The following is a 20,808-nucleotide window of genomic DNA, read 5'->3' as shown; positions in this document are numbered from 1 at the left end:
CTTCTACAATAATGTGTTAGGTTGAACCATGAGAAGTTATTGCTTTGGAGTTCCAAAATGGTTGTTTATTGGTACCAATTTTGAGGTAAAAAATAGTTGTCGCAATTTCATTTAGTTTGAGCTTTATTATTATTTGGCTGATTTCCCCCCACGTTGTCTCATGACTTTAGAAATATACCAGAATGGGGCACCTGGCTGGCTTAGTCAGTAAAGCATGTGACATAAGTTTTGAGCCCCACCTTGGCTACAGATTACTTAAAAAAAAAAAAAAAAGGAACTAGATCAGAATACGCAGTAGGAAAGCAAAACCTTTCAGGTTTGCTTGAGTTCAGAGAAAAAATAATTAGGAGTTCTCATTTCTCTGAACTAAATTTCCTGCCCAAGAACTTTCACCTCTTTATAGGCCTGAGCTCCATGTACTTCAATACTGCATCATATTCCAGGTAGCATCAAATGAGAATGTATTCTTAGAGAATTGAACCTGATCTTCTGGTTTCTACTAAATACAGATAATCTTAGAATATACCTGAAAGGAACCAAACATCTCTGCTATTATTCTCCTCCTAGCACTTAATTACATCCTTTCTTCCTTTCCCATCCTCGAATTCGAGTGGCTTGGCTTGATAAGTCAGAAGGAAGAGGGCACCCTGGATGTGGCATTTGACGGTCTCAAAATCCCAAAGATTCTCCAGCATTCTGTTCCCTTCCTGATTTGCATCTGGCCAAGAAAGCCATGGAACTAGTAAGCCTGTAAGGAGAGCTTGCATGCACAAAATCTATGCCCGTTTCTTAAACCATAGTCAACTGTAGGACAATGGTGTAAATTCTCATCCTTTAAAGGAAGTTCTATAACGGATTAAAATGATGAGTGTCACATGTTTACAAACGGCAGTTCAAGTACCTCAGTACCTGGAATTAATATAGTTTGGAAAGAAAGGATATTACTTTATGCAGAAGGGGTAGGGATGAAATAAACTCTTTTCCAAGTTTATAGTAACCAAAAAATGTCAATGGGCATTTATAATGCTGTAGACCGTTAAGGATTTCAGCTCTAAATATACTGATGTGACTCATATGGACAAGGGTTTTGGCAGAAGTGGGATTGTCTAATATGCATGACACTGATTAAAAACATTCTAAATCATGATGTATCTGTGCTTACATCATTGCCAAAATGATTCATCTGTGTAGGATATATTCTTATTGCCAGAGATGTCACGTATCGGCTTGGCTAGAATCACACAGTCACATCCCATTATGGCGAACTCTCAGAGTTTATCCAAATTCTTTCCTATTCTGGAATTTTGTCAGGTTAATACTGCTTGACACACGTGGTCTCAAAATTTTCCATTCTAAATCTTCTGCCATTTTGGCATTTGGCTGGATCTGGCCTTATGTGACCGGCATCACACTGAGAATGTTTAGTTTGTTGAATTTTAAATATAATGTTTATCGCATTATAGACCTGTTGTTGCCAAGGAAATGTCTGTATATTAGAGACTTTGTATAAGATACTTTTCCTTTTAAATGAGGCCATATAGTTTTAAATTTTTGACACTGTATGTATACAACAGAAAATCAAGAAGTTTTGCTTGAATCTTAGTTTAAGCATAGCCATTTTATGGTATAGACAGGCAGATTTTTTAAAACTGGACAGTTTATTGACTCCTAGTGCAAACCCCTTAGCACTATATTTCTCCTTGGTCGTTTGAAATATTTATTGGCATTTTAGGACTGGTCGTCAAAAATCCAGAATTAAACACTGGCCCTAAATGCGACATTTACGAACATGCCCTTGCCTGTATTTCATTTTACAATCAAATTCTGAGAATAAACAGTTTATCTGTGCAATACAGAAGGGTAACTGTCCTAAATCCAGGCACTGTTGGCTTTATGGGCATATGAAGCACCCATTACATGGTGCAAAGTATTTATTGCAAATGGGCCTTAGCTACTAAAATGCATAGCTTCCTTTAATGTTGTGACTCAGTAATGTGAGATGTCTTTGGGCTGAAAATGTACAGAAAGGTTGCATACTGATTGTCAGCAGGGAAAACCGCCGTCAAATCAATGCATGTATCATTCCTCACAAATTGCAAACAAGGGAGTATTGGGTACCTGCAGCGTTTGGTGTCTTTCATCGCAAATGCCAGACTCCTGGGACTTGAACTCTGCCGTACAGTTCGCTGATACTCAGTCTCTGTGGAGTTGTGGCACTACGATTTCTGGATTTGTTTTCTAAAGCCACTTCTCGGCTCACAGCACCTTACCATCTCTGACATCCTTCCCTGCGCCAGGACTAGCTGGTGTATTCCTTTTTGTGCCGACTTTTACTTACGATATTTAAAACTTCTTTAGGAAGTACCGAAATTAGTTTTAAGAAATCTTAAATATCGTAATTTATTTTACTTAATAAAATTTATTAGAAGTGTGGAATATTCAGTTTCATTTCACGTGGTGAAATTGATTTTAAGGAGTTTTGACTATTATTAAATAAATGTCTATTTATGTTGAGAGAGACAGCAAAAGCAAGTGAGCCAGTGTGAGCGGGGGAGGGGCAGAGAGAGGGGGAGAGAGAGGATCCCAAGCAGGCTCCGTGCTGTCAGCGCAGAGCCTGACATGGGGCTCGAACTCACAAACGGTGACATCATGACCTGAGCCCAAATCAAGAGTCAGACGCTTAACCGACTGAGCCACCCAGGCACTCCTATTGCTATGTTATTTTACTTAAAAATTAATTTTAAGAAGCTCTAAATATTGAAATTTTAATTTACTTAACACAGTCAGTTTTTAGGAAGTTTTAAATACTGACTGTATCATCCTCTGGGCTCATTGGTCACAGCTTGGAGTGCCATAAAACCAAGCCCAATAGTCCTTTTTCTAGCTCGGACATCCTTTTGTCTTTACCTTAAAAACCCACCGTCTTCCTTCAGTTCCCCACTCTTTTCTTATTTCTGTTCTTCTTCCTCCCGCAAAAACAATCAAAACACAAAACACTGCATTTTTAAAAATGAAAAGCTAAAAAAATAAAATCTAAGCATGGGCCTAATTATGAACAAAACATCTTAATTTCAAGAAACCTTGACTCAGGCCTCCGTGGAAGCTGAGAACCGCTCACACTGTCTTCATGGAACCGCCATGGATCCCAGCATCTGTGCTCACTGACTTGGGGTTAAGGAGGCAAGTTATGCTGCCTCTTTAACAGACTGAATTCAGGAGGAAGTGCAGCAGCCTCCTTCTCTGTGGCTTTCAACCTGGTAGTTTTGCAGCTCGCTGGGTCTCTGCGGCTCCCTCTTTCCCAGGAGCTACCATTTTTGTTTTGACTGCCCAGGCCTGACTTCCCACAGGCCTCAGAGCCCCCAGGGCTTCACGTTCTTCCGCGACCTTGCAGCCCCGCCACCCCGCTTGTCATTTAACCTTAATGCAGCTGAAACATCCCAAGTAAGTTCTTCCCTTTCCTTCTGCCGCCCCCACGCAGGGCGTTAGGCATTCTAATGGACTCAAGCAGAGTTCTTTCTCATTCAGTGAAAAATGCCACTTCATGTGTCATGTCAGTATCTGATTCAAATGACACTTTCTTTTGCTAAAGGAATGGATGAGAAGTTGCCACAGAAAAGGGGGAAGTTAGCCATTGGAACCCTTGGCCCGCAAGAACCCTGCCATCAGCCATCTTCAGTACTAGATGAACAGAGCAACTGATGTGATATTATAAACACTGTGGCTTTGTTTCGACCATTACCTCTATCAGGAAGTTCTTACAGGCCCCAAGAGAGAATATGCTGGGATTCTCACGCCGCCATTTTCAGACATTCTCCTGAGTTTATAGCAAGAGTAGAAAAAAAGACCCTTCTTACTTAGGTCTCCTTTGTTGCTTTCGAAGTTCTTGTACGTTTATCATATCCCCTTCCATGATGTTCACATCCACTCCATTCATAAGGTGGGGAAACTGAGGGTAGCAGACACTGTCAGCGCCCAACCCACGTGCCCTTCTATTCCCTATTCCTGAGCTCACTCAAGGCTTCTTCCTACAAATACCATTCACCTGAGGGATTTTTCCAGCTGCAGGAATGTGCTCTGTCTTTCTCGGGGAGAGCCCTCAGTGAATCAGACACAGGGTTTCTGGGTATGTAGCCCAGCTGGCAGCTTCCTCAGCCCTCAAGGAGGACCTCTCTGGGGTGTGTTCTGTTAAGTCTCCCAAAGGTCTCCAGTGGGATTGAGCCACAGGTGCCTAAAGAAGTTAACCTGCCTGTTAGCCTGAATGGTCTTCCTTCCCTGGCTCATGTCCTCTCTCCTTCCTGGGGCTTCCTGGGCTCACTTCCCAAGTAAGCTACTTATATCTAAATCCTTGTCTCAGGCTCTGCTTCGGGGGAAGCCCCACCTCAGACACTGGGGCACCGGAGAAGATTAGTATCTGCTAAATGCCACACAGCTACTTAATGGAGAACTAGGGCTAGGACCCGGGACTTTGGACTTCTGGCACATTTACCAAATAAGGTTTCCCCTTGCTGATGGCCAGTGCATTACAGAATTGGTCCCAGGACATTTGGGCAAAAGCAAGACCCTATAAATGAAACAAAGTTGTCATATGGCTACTCCTTGCCTTCCAGGAGCGTACTCACCACCACACAGCAGGAGGAAAGAAAAAAATGAAGGGCAGTAATTACCTAGCATGACGAAAGGGACTCCCAGGAAGGTGGAATTGTATTTCCCACCAGTAAGATTGATGATCCCGGCCGCGGTGAGAGTGGCCAGGGTTATAGTCACCAGCCCGAGCAGGCCTAGCCAGGGTTTGCTGCGGACGCAGTCCTGCATAGAGCAGCACAGGATGGCCATAGTGACCACCAGGATCAGGCTGGTGACCAGGTAACGTTCTGATACGCGGCTGGTCTTCTGGAAATCTTCCCTCAGTGAGGAGGATGTGTAAGGGTACATTTTGACTTTGCTGTTGGATTTCTGGAATAGTCGGACAGTGTCGCAGAAGCTGGACTCCCACCTCTCAGCCACCATGTCGTTGAGACTGTTGATTGACTGCAGGTAGTAGGTGAGCTGGACGGCCTCTGCGGACTTGACCCGGTCCTTGCTGTGCACAGTGACGCCTCCAAGCTGGTGTCCGTTGTACACCGCCCTCCCGTCCTTTAAGTGAGTGATTGGGTATGTGATAGCAAAATTGGTCCGGTTGGTGGCCCGAGCATTCTTTAGCTCCTCCAGAACATGCACTATGTCATCCACGATGCAAGTCTTATCATTATTCAGGATACATATGTGGGCGAACGTGTAATTAAAACCAGGCCTTGGAACCTGGATCCTGGTCACAGCAGCATGCAACTATGGGGGAAAAAATGAAAGTCAGTGTTTATTACCCAGAACGAGACATTCATGCATGGCATTGGCTCTGTGGAGTCAAGTATGTCTGTGTGGGGTGGGGGAGTTTCTCATGTCGTCTCTAAGCTAAAGAGTTCACATTAAATGGTATAACCTTGCATTAGAGATACGTAGTAAGGATTCAAAACCACCGGCGGCAGCAGCACAACCTGGGAACTTACCAGACGTGAAAACTGCCAGGCTCCACCTCACACCTGGGAGATCAGAATCTTGGGGGTGGGGCCTGGGAATCTGGGTTTTCATAAGTTCTCCAGAGGATTCTGATAAAGGTACAGTTTGAGACGTGCTGGGCTACTGCACCAGCATTCTTTCCACACATTCTGTTATTTGTGACTCAGTTGGTCTATAATGCCTGAAAGTCTCACGTACGTCCACCCTCTTGAAGATGGAAGGTATGGTGTGAACTGAGGCGCAGCTTCAGGTGCAGAGGTCTGCCGTGGGCCCCTCCCTTGCTGCCAGTTGGTAGGGCAGCCAAATGATTTCCCCGTCCAACTTAGTCCCTGAGTGCCTTCAAAGATAAGAGGTTCACCTCGAGGGACTTTGTATACTCTGGCATTCCCTGCGTGCTTACATGGGAAGGGAGACGTAACTGCAAGACACTGGCTGGGACACGTGGCAGTCGTGCTAAAGTAGCACAGTGGGATTTAGTAAGCACACCTCACCCCAAGTCACAGTGGCCACGTCACGCCCTCTACACCTGTGATCGAAGTGGACGCTGGGAATACGAGCACTCATTGAACAGCTCCTCCTCTAGCCGGCACAGTACCAGGGCCTTCATACAGATGAACTCATTTAACCCTTACAGGAAACTATGAAGTCGCTACAAGTCCTAGCCTCATTTTACAGATGAGGAAACCGAGACACAGTTCCTTGCCCGAAGTCACGCACCTAGTATGAGAGAAAGCTGGGCTCTCCCGGGGGGGTCTGGCTCCGGAACCCGTGCTCCCAGCGCCTCGCCACACACTTCTAGGTTAACAATGCCGGCAGTTGAATCAAGGTACGTGCTCACAACTAATGGCCACATTTGTGCTTTCACTGCCCCAGCCCTAAAAAATCACAAGTACTCAAGTTCACATAGGTAGGAGTGTGTGTACTCTACGGTCCAAGGCCTGTTCTCTGTGAAATGTGCCCGGTCTGCAACATGAGGCCGGTGGTGGACACGTAATGGGTGCCAGGTAGGCGAGGTAGACCTGTGCCTAAAACTGTGCCTAAAACTGTGCCTAAAACTGTGCCTAAAACTCTCTAGAGCAGAGATAGCCTCTGTGTATCTAATGGATAAAGAAAAACATTTCGTATGTAAAGGGAATAGTTTAACATCCAGTCACCACACTGTGACTATGCCATTATAACTCATAACCTGAGCATCTCCATGACCCTGATATATTTTCTCTTGAATCTGCTCTAGATGGATTATTTGTGAAGACATTCTGCTGTGCATGTGCCAGGGTGTGTGGGATATTTATTATGCTCTTTGAAAATGTCGGAGGGGCACCAGCTGTCAGTCTTTTAGTTAGCACAGAGCATGAGTTGTTAACCCTAATTCTCAGTGTACCCTCCCCAACATCTCCTCGTGGGCGCCACCCCTCAGGTTGAGAAACACTTCATAGTACGACATTTGGCTGAAACATTTTGAGTTCTTTCCTTGACACACACACACACACACACACACACACACACACACACACACACACAATCTCCCAGAGATACCTAAGAGATTATTTTCATAAAACTCTAGCTTTTTGTTTTGATGCTTGGAGATTAATGAGGAGCAAAATGTCGTCAATGATTTTCAACTGTGAGTGTGTCTTTTTTATCCATTCTTCTTTCTCTAAGCATGGCCTGGTGAATTTTGATTAAAAGAACTTCCAGCTACAAAAAATCCCAACAATAAAGTTATTTTGGGGAGGGAAGAACCAAGAGGAATTTAAAGACAAGAGAGAGTTTTGATAACTGTTAAAAGACAGACTTTGCGGAAAGATCCAGAATAGGCTAGAAAAGGAGTGGTATTGAAAGCATGCATATGTGTAATATTTAGTGCATTGTTTGTTCCTATGAGCAGTCTAATAAATCTCCCTTAGAGTGATTACTAAATATGTCAAGAGAAAAAGATTGCCAAATAAGATGGTGTTAAGCCACAGGGTTGAACCCAGTTACAGCAAGGGGATATTTTCCATCCATTCTCTAAGGCGACCATGCCCTGATGGGTGGGGCATTGTAAACTATTTAGAGATCTGCCAGATCTGCAGATCTACTGCCATGACCCCTGGGATGACAGACCGAAGAAAGCAGCCACTGTGTTAAGTCCTGTCCCAGCAGATCGCAGGATGGAGACTTGGGCAGGGAGACCTTCGTGAAGGTGAACAAGGAAGGTTTCTAAGTTCTCAGTACGCGAGCTGCTGTGAGACGCAGCTGCTTTGAATTTCCAATGGAAAGGTGGGTGGAACATGTGTCACTCTTCCTTCTGAGTGGCAGGGAGATGCTGAGTGACAAACCATCCGGAGAGGGGGTGTTGGCTGAGGCCACCCACCTGGCAGGAGGAGTCTGTGGGATTCTACTGTGGGATCAGAGGGGAGAGGATGATGGAGGCATGGGGAAGAACTGAGACTCCCTTCTGTGACTTCTGAAACCTCTCAGTTCTGCTTTTTGGTTGTTGTGAAAGCATATCAAGTACACGCACTGTCTACTCTTGCCTGTCCACATGCTACCCAGATATCAACCTGTATAGGATGTTACTTTCCTAAAGAAGCCCCACTCAGGACAGTAGAGACATTAGTAGGTGTTCTTTGATATATTCACAGGGGAAAAAGGAAGCCAGGGATTGAAGCTATGCTCTTTTTTTTTTTTTCTTTATACTTACTTTTAGTTTCTGCACTGGAAAAGGAAGGTGAAACTGATGACAGGTTAGTTTATAGTGATTTTATCTTTGCCCTTAAATTAATCTCTTCTCTTGGGTCTGGAAGGGGTAAAGAAAGCCAGGAAAACATCAGAGCACAATAGTGAAATGGTGACCGAGACACTTCAGTCCGCAAAATGGACAACCTCAAGCTACACAGGCTTATTATTGAGCTAGGTAAGAGATCTTCAGAAAAAAGCAGGGGGAAATGACACAAAGTCATAGTCTTGACCCTTAATATAGTCGGGGTCTGTCGTGTGAATCAACACATAATCCATGTTTCCATACCTATATATAGATTCTAGATTATTCACTCAACACACATTCAATAAGTACTCATCAAGTCTACCGTGTTGTCAACAAGAGGATAATTTCCCTGAATTTAGTGCACTCACACTCACACATGGAAAATCACAGAAGAGATAACAACATTCAAAACAAAGGCAATCTTCTAACAGTAGCCAGTGCCAAGCACTTTGTACTGGTAAGGCCCAATCCAATGTCAATCTTGATCACAATATTTTCTGTTCTGTGTTTGCTGCCAAAGAGGCCAGAACTGAATGCTAAATCGAGATTGATTCCCAGGCTCTGAACATGCCACTTGAGCTGTTAGCTTCTCTGCTCTCATCACCCTTCAGGTGAAGAATGGTAACAGTAATAGTAACTGGTCTGCTAAGTTCTTTCTTTACAGTTTAAAAAATTTATTCAGTACAAGACCCTATGGAAATGATTAAATGATTACCTTCATTTTCTAGCTGGAGCAGTTGAGGCCTAAAGAATGTCAGTAGCTCACCTAAGCGGACCCAGTGAGTAAAGGGTGGAGGTAGGATCTTGGGTGCAGCGGGACGTGTGGCCCTAGCCCAGCACAGACCGGTTTGTACAAGGATGAAGAAGATTTGAGGAAGGGCCATGGCTGTAACAGAGCTGTGGGCTGGCCGTAGTTGGAGATCTGGGGTCCACTAAGAGAGACCAGAAATAATCCCAAGGGCCAAACCTCATCTGTAGATGGCAGCATTAGGTGACGATACTAACAGGCAGCAAAGGGGATGGGTCTTGAGCCTACTGCCTTTTCTTATCCTCCATCCAGACTCTGTAGTTGCCAAATAAAACTTTTCAAAGACAGCCTTACCAAGAAGAAAGGCTGTGGGACACAATGGAACCCAGCAAAAAGAAGTTTTGGCTTCAAGTCTGGCTTCTGCTGCTTACGTAGGAGTGTCAGAGACCCTCAGAATGTCACTTTTTCAGGTCTCAGATTTATCAGTAAAAAACAGGAGGTTGGTTTAGCTAATCTTTACGGACAGACCCTTTTGGTTCTAACACGACATAATTCTAAGATGAGTGACATCCACATACTATGCGATCAGATTCTGGGTGAGAGAAAGTTAACTTCATAAATATCAATTTGAGATTTATTATAGCTGCTTGAAGCATGCTTTTCCAACACATTGAAGTCCTTTTTAGGTCAATGACAGATCTGATAGTAGATGAAACCCAGAAAGAAAACCACAGGGTAGGGAAAATAGGTTTACTGAAAAAAAAAAAAAAAAAAAAAAAAGACTCCCTTCTCTGAGTGATTTCCCGTTCTGGGGAGGCACTGGCTCTTATAATCCCCTTCTGCCAGAGCCTGGGACAAAGCCAGTGTGGGCTGCCGGTCACGACAGGCCAGAGTCTAATTTCCTCTCTGCCTCTCCTTGGCACACTCAGATCTTGCTCAGAAGACAGCAGGGGCACCTTGTAGAGAGTACAGAAGGGATCTGGGAGGAAGGAAGTGTCCGCTCCCGAATGGTGATTAACACAGGAAAAATACCTGTGGGTTCACAGGATCTTTTAGGATACCTTTCAGGTCTTTTTGTATTTGTTTTTTGTTGAAAAGGGCCTGAAAGCCACTCAGCCAGGCCAGGCAATTAACAGGCTCTGGGAGGGGCCTCAAGGTGTCTTTGGCAACCTTGCCTGTGAGGGGAGACGTGGAGGAGGTGAGGGTCCCCCAGCTCCCCAGGGGGAGTCTGTCTGATGACCCACCTTTATTAGCTGCCTTCCATTCCTTGTCTCGCCTTCCCACACCCTCCTTCTGCCACTCACAAAGGAGCTGCATTCATTAAAACCTTTTAAAAGATTTATTTTTAAGTGATCTCTATACCCAACATGGGGCTTGAACTTACAACCCCAAGATCAAGAGTTGCATGCCCTACAAACTGAGCCAGCCAGCCAGGCACCCCCATTAAAACACCTTAAAAGGTGAGGTTGTCCGTTTGCTTTTCTAACTTGTATCATTTGCTCCCAAATAATTATCTACAAAGTGACACTAAATCAAAACTGCTTTAAAAATGCTTTCAAGGAATATCTGGTTTTCAACCCCAAATGATATGTTTTCTTCATTGAATCCCTCCAAATTCCAGGTCGTAATCTGGGTCTATATTGTGCAACTGTAAATGGGTAGGAACTGATTGGCAAGGGATCCCCACCCAGGACACAGGAAAACACCTTGAAGTGGACAGACCTGGTCTCGGCAGTTCATCAATTACGCTAGCTCCCTCGGTGTTATGTTCTGTCTTTGCATGATCTCACTCTCACCCACTCTCTTTCCTCTTCTTTTAATAGAAATGCATTACATCAGAACACCACAAGTCGCAAGTTGGGGATTGTTACCGTGATTCATTTGTAGTGCAGCCAAAAGCAAGTTAGTCATCCCTTAATAAGTGAACAGAAATATCATTCTGCCTTTGAAACATTACATGTTTGGAGGACGCCAAATTTAAGCTGTGGATGTAGCCAAACAAGTGACTATCTGTCTACACGCTTCTTCTATACATGTGCGCCTGGTGTCAGGCTGACCTGCTCCAGTGACAAAAGACAAATGGTGACTTCTGTCAATACTGTAGTGTCACCGGAGGTCCTGGAGAGTGGGATGTGTCGGTTCTTCTCCTTGCCTTACCAGGGGGTAAATGCTCTTATTGCAGATGTTGACACTAAAAAGCAGCCAAGAAAGCCCCACATTGTAATTCCCAAAACAGGCTGTTTGTCTTTGCAGCCTTGGCTGAAAAAGCAATGCAGCTTTCGATTTGAAGCAAATAAATCTGAGATTTTAGAAACAAAAAATAGTAATGATGAAGGAAAAGGCAACTACAATATCTCCTTGCATCTTTTGCCCGATTCCATATTGGTCTGGAGGAGAAAGACAATGAGATCCAGTAATCTCTGTTTCCATAGCCTGGGGGAATTTTCATTTGGTCTTAATTTAAAAAAATCCCTTGATACCATGAAGACCCCTGGAAACCTGTTATGTTAAACTCTATGATTAGAGTGGTTATCTTTGAATCCCATTGTCCTCACTTGACTTTCATGGTCAGGCTTAAGCTTTGGGTGAGCCACTTTGTGGGTCACGAGTTTTGCTGGATATCTGGTAAGAGGACAGGATGCTCTCAGAAATGGGAGAATGTCAAAGCTGATTGGCCAAGAGGCAAAGAGAAGTCCCAGAGAGCCAGATGCCTGAGGAATATGCAACAGCAGTTTTAATATTTGGCCAGGAGGCTACAAATAACTCTTTAAGGGATAGGAAAAACACGGTACCAAGGACTTCCAGGTCTGGAAAATGACTGTGAACCTGAGTGGGAAGAGCACTGGATCAGGAGTCACAAGACTTCCACTTAAATTCTGGTGTCGGGTCTTGCTGACCACATGAGTTAGAGATAAGTAAAAAATGAGCCTTTTAGAACATATATCATGCCACTTCCCCGCTCTAAATCCCTCAGTGGTTCCCCATGGCACTGAGAGCCAACACCTAAGTCCTGACTATAGCCAACAAGATGGCACGTTGTTCTTGCTGATATCTCGGAACTCCTCTCTCACCATGCCCTAGTCACATGGCTCATCTTTCTCTTAGTTCTGCTAGGAATGTCCTTCCTCCAGATAGCTTTGCTTCCTTCCCTTCCCTGCCCAGATGTAATCGTCTTCCCTGACCCCACCCCCGATTGGAAACATCAGCATCCCTCGCTATCTCCGTCAGTTTTTCTCATTTAAAGTTTTTCATGGCACTGACTGTGGTACGACATTGTGTTATGCATCTCTTTTTGTTTCTTTATTCTGCTGCCCCCACTGGAGTAGGAGTTCTACTGTGCTGCTGTGTTTGTCTATTTGGTCTACTTCCACATCTCCACCACCTAGAACAATTCCTACCACATTTACTCAATAGTTCTAGAGTAAACTTATGAAAATATAATAATCTTGTGAGTGAATGGATTTTAGTCTGCCTCATGGGCAAGAGGAGGGCCAAGTGAAGTGATGGAGTGCATGCATTTTGTAAACTCTAGAGGGATCCACAAATGTGTCTGCAGTTATTACACAGCAGGGAAGCATGGAATGGTATTTCTTCTGGCACATGTCCCACAGCTATCCAGATGTAGCCCTAGAGTTGATTCCTGATAGTTCTGGTGCCCCTGATCTTTCCTGGGTTTTGACAGTATCTTGTGCTTTAGTGGGAAGGACATGAGTTATGAGGTCAGAATGCCATAAGTTCAAATCCGGCCTCTGTTAGTTCTACCTATGGGACCATAGCAAACACAGCTGGACCCTGGCCCTCTCGTCTCATGACTTCGTTACCCACTGGTCCTACTTCCAGCCTGATGTGGAAATACTGGGGCACTAATGTGCTATCTTAGTCCCAAGCAGCCTGGACCTGTGACTAAATACCCTAGCTCCCTTGTCCCCAAGGTGGGATGACTCTGCAGCACGTGTTCCTTCCTGTTTCCCAGAGTTCCCCAGCAGGATTAGGCTCCAGCGGCCCAGAGGGTAACTAGCTTGACAAGGTCCCTGTAACTTACCGCTTCCCTTCCCTGTTGCATATTGCCATTCTCTTACCAGTGCTTGCTGGGGTTGTCTTCCAAACATACTATTGGTATTGTGTCTTTGACTCTGGGTCAACTTGTGGAGGAACCCAAACTAAAACGATGACTTCAGCATTTAATTCAGTTTCGTTATCTGTAAAATGGGGATCACTCTGGCCTCATAGCGTCATTATGAGGATCAAGTGTGGAAAGATATAAAAGGCGTCTTCCCTGGCATTTACTGTTGCATTAAACCATATGAAATTGCCATTTCTGTAGGTAACAAAGTGGTTTGGTATTGGCAATTTTTTGTAGTTCACCTAATTGACCTTCAGTGAGGGTCTGTTCTTTCCCCCGTTAGCCTCTCTTCCTTTCCACAAGCCCTGACAGACCCAGCACCTCCCTTGTTGGAGTACCAGAGAGTTTTATTTGCTTTCCAAGGTACAGTTTGGTGGTACTGGGACAGGCTTTTAGGAAAAAGACAACGGTTCTGGGCTAGGAAAGCTCTCCCATATCCACAAACAGGACTGCAGATACTGTGGGCATGATGAGTCCCTGCATACAACTAGAATTCACACATTCAGCAGTTTTGGCTTAAGAAAAAAATGTAAAACAGTATAACCCACATCCCTGGAATATTTGAAGCGGCAAATAATTAATAACAATATTAAATCTACAAAATTATGAAAAAATGTCTCTATCAGATGAACTCTTTGGCAATTTTTATTTCCTTCCAAGGATTTACTAAGGTTCTAATGAGCACTGAGCTTGAGAACAGTGTAAATTATGGCTGATATAAGAAGGAATAAGAAAAAAATTACACATAATGATGTGGTAATGGCACTCCTGAAGGATGGTCCATGAGCTTTACAAGACCGAGCATGTGATACAACTCAGAAAAGAGTGTGTTACCTGATGGTGCATTTTCCCATTGGAAATAATGGGTTTTTGTTTCGTTTTGTTATCAAGGTTCTCCAACAAAACTACTGCCCTTAAAACTCAGAGTAGTGATGCCAGCCACTGCCCTCCTTTTCTGGATCTGGAAAGAGGCCTTATGGAGCAAATAGTCAAGGCTATGATTCAGCTTGCTTGGGCCCGGGCCCTTCTGGGAAGTGCTCGTGTTGGTGGCACAGTCTGGCTCGGTGGACGTAGGCTGCCTGTGCTCACCTGCCAGCTTTGGCACTTAGTGATTGTGTGATCCTCGACACTAAGCTGGAATAGCTCTCTGTGCCTCACTTTCCTCATCTGTAAAATGGGGCCGATCATAGTACCCACCTCAGTGAGATTGCTGGAGGATAAATGAGAAGTTGAATGTGCACTGGTCGATATGGTCTCTGACAAACAAGCGGTTCCCAGTAAAGGTTAGTGAGCAAAAACAAAATACTCCATTCCTACCCTCTGTCTTGCCTTGTCCCCCATAACGTTTTTTTTTTCTTTAACTCAACAACAGTTCCTCAGTTGGTCTTGAAAAGTATATTCAGTGAAATGGAAAGGTGACATATTTTTGCTCACATCTTCGCTGAGAAACTAGGGGATAAGTGCATACATTGATGCAAATATTTGAAGAGAGTAGCTGGGTAGTATATGTTTAAAAGTTGGCACTCCCCAATTCCAGGATCAGCTCCTACCCTGACACCATCCCACTTTTTCCAGGTTCGCTGCCTAGTTACATTACTGTGCACATCAGAGCAGGCCAGGAACTGTGACGGGGGCAAAGGAAGAAAACTGAAAGGTATTAAGTGCGTACTTTGTGCTGGGCCTTGTGCAGAGAATGCTGCCCGTGTTCACCTCATTTCATCCTCATGGGAATTCAGGGAGGTAGACTGTTACATCCACATTCACAGGTGGGGAAACTGAGCCTCAGGGAGCTTAAATAACTTGCCCATGGTCACAGATTTAGTATATGGATCAGCCCACATTTAAATCCTGGGCTGGGTACATTGTTCCCCAACTGGAGTTCCTTTGGCAAAGTAAAGACTTCATATCCCAATGTCTATGCTCTGGCCATTTGGATATTGATAAATTTGTGTTTGGGGATTAGGCTTCAGCACAGTCAAGCCACAGCATGAGATGTTCAGCAGCAGTTATGAACTGAAAGTGGTGATGACATAGCAAAGTCAAGGAGCCAAACGTGACAGAGCAGCCGAGACCAAAGTACTGAACACTGGGACCCCGCAAAGATATTTACAACAGAAAACTCAGAGAGGAGCCACCAGCCCATTACCAATGACAGGCATGCACAGCCAGCTGGAGATGAAGAAGACAGACGTGTAGAGATGAGACTTTCATCAGTCTAAACAGCATCCTTTCTGTCTTGTATGTTTCCTGTGTGACTAGCGGCCTCTTGCCCCATGCACACACAGAAGGAAAAAGAGAAAAAACACTTTACAGAACATACTGGCGAATGGGTCTGGCAATTTGGGAATTTATTGCAAAACACTGGATTGAAGTTGGGGATCCTGCGGGATGCGTGTATCGCCCCTCCCCAAAGGCTGGTCAAGACCAGAATATATATGTGGCCTGAGGGCAAGGACTCTGTTCCACTCCATCCTGTATCCCTGGCACATACGGGAAGTCCAACAATAATGTACTGACTGAGCCTTCCATGTTTGTTCCTTCTCGCTGATTTATATTTTCTCTGATGACATTGAATGATACTTCACTTGTACCCAAAGGCTACTCTGCTACATGCATATCATTTCCATCTTAAGTAAACAGATGACATTGAATTTAGTCCCGTCGCTTATGCTGCAAATGGCTGATCTCATTAGATAAATGGATATGGTTAGACTATAATCTAAAAAATATAAGAGCAGAGAAACAATTTCGGTAGGAGATTGGATACTGAAATAATTATGTATTATACTTAATTACAGAGTAGCTTGAATTTTTGTTGTGTATTTGTTGGATTTCTATTTTTGGAGAATTCTTTTTAAATACAGAAAAGTTGAGAGATATAGAGCTGGTGGCATGCACTAACCAATTCTGAGATTCTGCCTGAAGTCCTTCTGCTAGACTCTTACTTAAGTTTCTTGAGGTAAAACTATGTCTTAATGTTTCTTATCTCCCCAGCGCTTATGTTAATATCCAGCATAGTGTAGACACTTAATATATGTTCAGTAAATGGTTCATTGCTATAATTGGTGATGAAATGGAGATGACTTTCTCCCAGCAAAGCAAAAATGCTGTGGCCTCCCACCTGCTGCCTATCTGAGACCCATCACAGGTTTTACATGTGCGAGCCTTGCAAAATTTAATCACCCAAATCTGTGAGCCATTGCCAGCATTAAAGCAAGATAGAATCACCCAGAGTGACATCTTTGGACATGAAAGCAGTCTTTGCTCCTGGCTGGGTGAAGCCACGTCACTCAGACAACCAAGCGGAAGCCATCTGTCAATGCCAGCAAGGCTGGTGTGCTTAGGGCAAGTAGATGGAATGTTATGAGGACACTATAGATGCGCTCCACCTCTGCAGTAGTGAGCTGAACTGGGCTATACGAGAGCCAAATTCCACAAAACATCCGAGCCTTGCCATGGAAGGAAGTTGCAATGGTGGGAGGGTAGGAAGTAGTTAGAGGTGTAAGGGGTTTTCCCAGATTCCTTTCCTGGAGGCCTGATGACAGGATAGTGTCACCTGTAATAAAAGTGTAGGTTCCATCAGCAGTGATGGGTCTGAAAACCAAAGCATTGCCGTCTCATGCCTGCTGTGAGGCATAAATGGATGAAGTCGTATTAGTGCTCACATCCTCTGAGACACCCATAGATAAGGAGAGCATCCTGCTTTGCTTATGATGGTCCCACATTATGCCTGGTGTTTCTCTGAAATTAACATGCCCTCCTGCACTCTCAAAAGTATTCCAGTCTGGATGATAAATTATACGATCACCCCACCCACGGACAGCATTAATACAGGGTGGGGGGCAGAATCTTCAAATAGACATGACATTGGATGTAGGTACATGAGAGTTTTTATATTTTATGTAGAGCTTGAGGCAAACAAAGTCCAAATCACACAGGGCCTTGTCTGCTGAACTTGGGAGACAGACTTTGTCCTGCTGGCAACTGGGTGCCAGTGGAGAGTTTCAAGCAGAGGATGAGATGATCAGAACCGTGGGCAGATTACTCTGTGTGCAGTGTGGTAGACAGACTGCGAAGGCTGGAGAGCAGAGGCAGGGAGATGCAAATGAAGGTCTGAACCACGGTGGACATATTGGCATGAAGAAGGCAGAACACTGATGTCTCTACTTTCTTAAAGATCTGTACAGCTTAGCCCAGGGAGTAAGCCAGGTAGTCCAATGTGATGACAATTCTTAGACCCATGGTACAGATTAAGCATTTGAGCTGCCACATCAATGGATTGTAGATTTATAAAGGTACAGATCTAGCTGATGTGTGGCCTCTCACTCTTCTGTGCGTATGCCTCCCAAGTGCAACCACAGACTGCACAAATACAGAAGTTCTTGGCCAATCGCTTCAAGTTCCTCTGTCGCAGATGCACTTGGCACCCTGCTCAGATCCTCTAGTGCTCACCTCTTGAGAGCACACCTGCCTAACTGCAAATGCCAGCGCCCATGCTTCTTTGTCAGAGAGCCCACTCCGCCATCTGCTTGGCAGACCAGAAGTTCTGGGGCATTAACACCCCCTGGGAGCAGACTTCAACCAATGACAGATGGGACTTGGCATGGAAATACCCTGTTTCCCTCCCCATGGGTGGGACTATTCATGGGTGAGTGTGTTTTAAATTGGTTCCCAGAGCTTCCCTGGTGGGGCTGTGCTCCATTTCCTTCCAGCCGTGGCCTGCCTGTCACACACCAGTTCAGGCTCCTTCCCCTTTCTGTCTCCTTCCACTTGCTGCCCTGCTCCCCTCTGGTTGCCTTTCACCTCCCAAATCTGTACTTGATTTCTTGTTTCAAGGTCTGTTTCTGGGGGAACCCCAACTAAGAGAATGTCTAACAATGGTCAAAGTCTCCGGAATTAGTTTCCTGCTGTTTCCAAAACACTAAAGCATTCTAAAACCAACTCTCAGTTTCCTATGTATTAAAATGCGGTTATGTCAAAAGAAACAGACTCTTAGCTGTAGAGAACAAACTGATGGTTACTGGAGGGGAGATGGGAGGGGGGAGACGTGAAAGAGGGGATGGGGATTAAGGAGTCCAGTTGTCATGATGAGCACCGGGTGATGTACGGAAGTGTTGAATCACTATTATTGTACACCTGAAACTAATACGACACTGTATGTTAACTGGTATTTAAATAAGAACTTAAAAAAATAGAGTACTTAGCACTCCTCCCTCAAAACACCCCAAACCCAAATATGGTTATGTCAAAATAGAATAAAACGCAACCCTGAGGGAGGAATCTTTCGAGCTTCTATTCATCCTCAATCTTTTGACGGTGGACAGATTTTTTGGGATGATGCAACAAATATTTCTCACGCGGCTCTGATAAGTTCATGAGTACAGATGGCCAGTGCTGTCAGCTGCACTTCTCCCTCGTGTGGGATATTGTCCAGTCTTTTCATTAAAGTCTAAAGCTAATAGCACGGTGGGTCTAGGGTATACTCATGACAAGAACGCACCGTAACTCGTGCAGAAGGGCTTAGGCCTACCTCCTGCCAGGAACAGAGAACTGTGAGATGACATGATCGCTCGTCTTTCTTCTTGCTGACGATAAAGGAAGCAGGCATTTCTTCGGCTTTCACTGTATTTCAAAAAAAAATACTCAGAGACACAGCAGCCTCTTTGCATCCTTCTGGAATAACTCAGCAGGTAAGGTCTGAGGCTTCGGTGTTCTCTGTTGATGGCAAAGACTGGCATATTGCCCAAGTTGGATGAGAGTTCCTATCTTTACACTTCTAGATTTCTGCTGTTATGGTGGTGGTAGGTGTGTGGGAGAGACAGCTGATGTGTTCACTGGATTCCTTCCCAGGCAGTGATGTGCCTGGGGAGTATGTGCCGGTGGAGGCAGTCTCCATGCACCGGCCCTGCTGCTGGTACAGGTGTTGAAAGTGTCCATGATGGCAGTGTGTCGGACGTCAGTAAAACTAAGATCATCTGTCTGCCAAGACTCAGGCTGCCTTCTTGTCATTACTCACCATCGTTGCATGCTCTGCACTGCTGGGATGGGAGTGACTCTTCCACCTTATGAATAGGACGGCTGAGTAGAATGTATGTGTGTGTGCTCTTCACTTTTGAGGTATGATGTCTCTACAGGAACATGTGCAGATCTTAAGTGTACCGCTCAGTGAATTTTAGATGTACATACCTATATGAGTATCACTCAGATCACAATAGAACAACTGCAGCATCCAGAAGGCTCCCTCATCTTCCTTCCCAGTCAGTCTCCCCACAACCTCCAGAGCAAAGTGCTTCTGATTTCTGTCAACATTGATTAGCTTGCTTATTCTGAACTTCTGATAAATGCAACGGTGCTGTCTGCACTGATGTGTGTCCGCCTTCTTCTACTCAACCCACAGCTTGTGAGCTTCACCCATGTTGTCTTTAGCAGTAGTTTGTTACCTATTTTTGCTGTGTAGGATTTCATTGCATGAAGATACCACAGTTTATTTTTCTTCTCCTGTTGGTGGACCTTTTGGGTTATTTCCAGTTTGGGGTTATTAGAAATAAAAGTGCGGGGCGCCTGGGTGGCTCAGTCGGTTAAGCGGCCGACTTTGGCTCTGGTCACGATCTCACGGTTCCTGAATTTGAGCCCGGCATCGGGCCCTGTGCTGACAGCTCGGAGCCTGGAGCCTGCTTCAGATTCTCTGTCTCCCTCTCTGTTCGTCCCCTGCTCGCACTCTGTCTCTCTCTCTCAAAAATAAATAAAGATTAAAAAAAATTTTTTTAGAAGGAAATAAAAGTGCGATGAACATTCTTGTGCAAATCCTTTGGTGGCCACATGCAGTCGTGTCTTTCAGGTATATACAGTGTGGTGTGGCTACGTGTTTAACAGGAAGCTCATCAACGAAAGCAGCTCTGACTCAAAAGCGTTTGTAAATATCCCACTGTGGCCCAATTTCAAGCTACCCAGGGGATGTGAGTTAGAAAGGGATACGCCAAATCAGCTCTCAGGAGCCAGTAAGAGCCAGCCTCAGGACACCACCCGCGAGTGGAATTTGGGGATCAGAGAGTAAGTATATATTTAAAGTTTTCCAAAGGGATTGTACCATTTTACATTCCCACCAGCAACGTGTTAAAGTTCTAGTTGCCCCATATCCTCCACAGCACTTAGCATTGTCGGTCTTTGAAACTGTTACCGTTCTGGTGAGTGTGTACTGGTATCTCATTTTGGTTTCGGTTTGCACTTCCACGCTGCCTGAAGCTAACTAAGCGCCTTTGCACGTGCACATTAGCCATGCAGCTGTCATCTTTTCCAAAGGGCCTATTTCAGCCTTTTGCCCTACTGGGCGTATTGGCTTGTTTCGTCTTTTCCTTACCGATTTGTAGGAGACTATCTAATTCAAGATAACTGAGACTGACTACAGAGACTGAAAGAAAGAGGAGCGCTGGACGCAGCCTGGCATGCTAGAAAGAACCTGACAAAGGGGTCACGGAGACTTGTGTTCCTAGCTCACGAAGTGACCAGCTGATAACATGGAGCAAATTCCCCTTCTTGAGCCTCACCGTCTTCATCATCACAATGGGATGATGGTCTAGAAGCGTTGTTCATTCTGAATGAGATGATGCAGATGGTGTGCCTGGCAGAAGAGCACAT

The 20,808-nt window shown here is 44.7% G+C and overlaps 1 protein-coding gene across 1 annotated transcript in view; it reads right to left on the bottom strand.

The window, feature by feature from the left end:
* The window catches only part of PTCHD1 (patched domain containing 1), a 56,489-nt gene that overhangs the window by 13,883 nt on the left and 21,798 nt on the right, over positions 1-20,808 (bottom strand). Inside the window, exon 4 of the mRNA XM_004000355.4 lies at positions 4,665-5,325. Within this exon, the coding sequence (XP_004000404.1) occupies positions 4,665-5,325 (661 nt within the window). The remainder of the gene's footprint in view (positions 1-4,664; positions 5,326-20,808) is intronic.

The sequence above is a fragment of the Felis catus genome, chromosome X (assembly GCF_018350175.1).
Source record: "Felis catus isolate Fca126 chromosome X, F.catus_Fca126_mat1.0, whole genome shotgun sequence".
NCBI lineage: Eukaryota > Metazoa > Chordata > Mammalia > Carnivora > Felidae > Felis > Felis catus.
The sequence above is the reverse complement of the archived record's forward strand: the minus strand, read 5'-3'. Positions and strand labels throughout refer to the sequence as shown.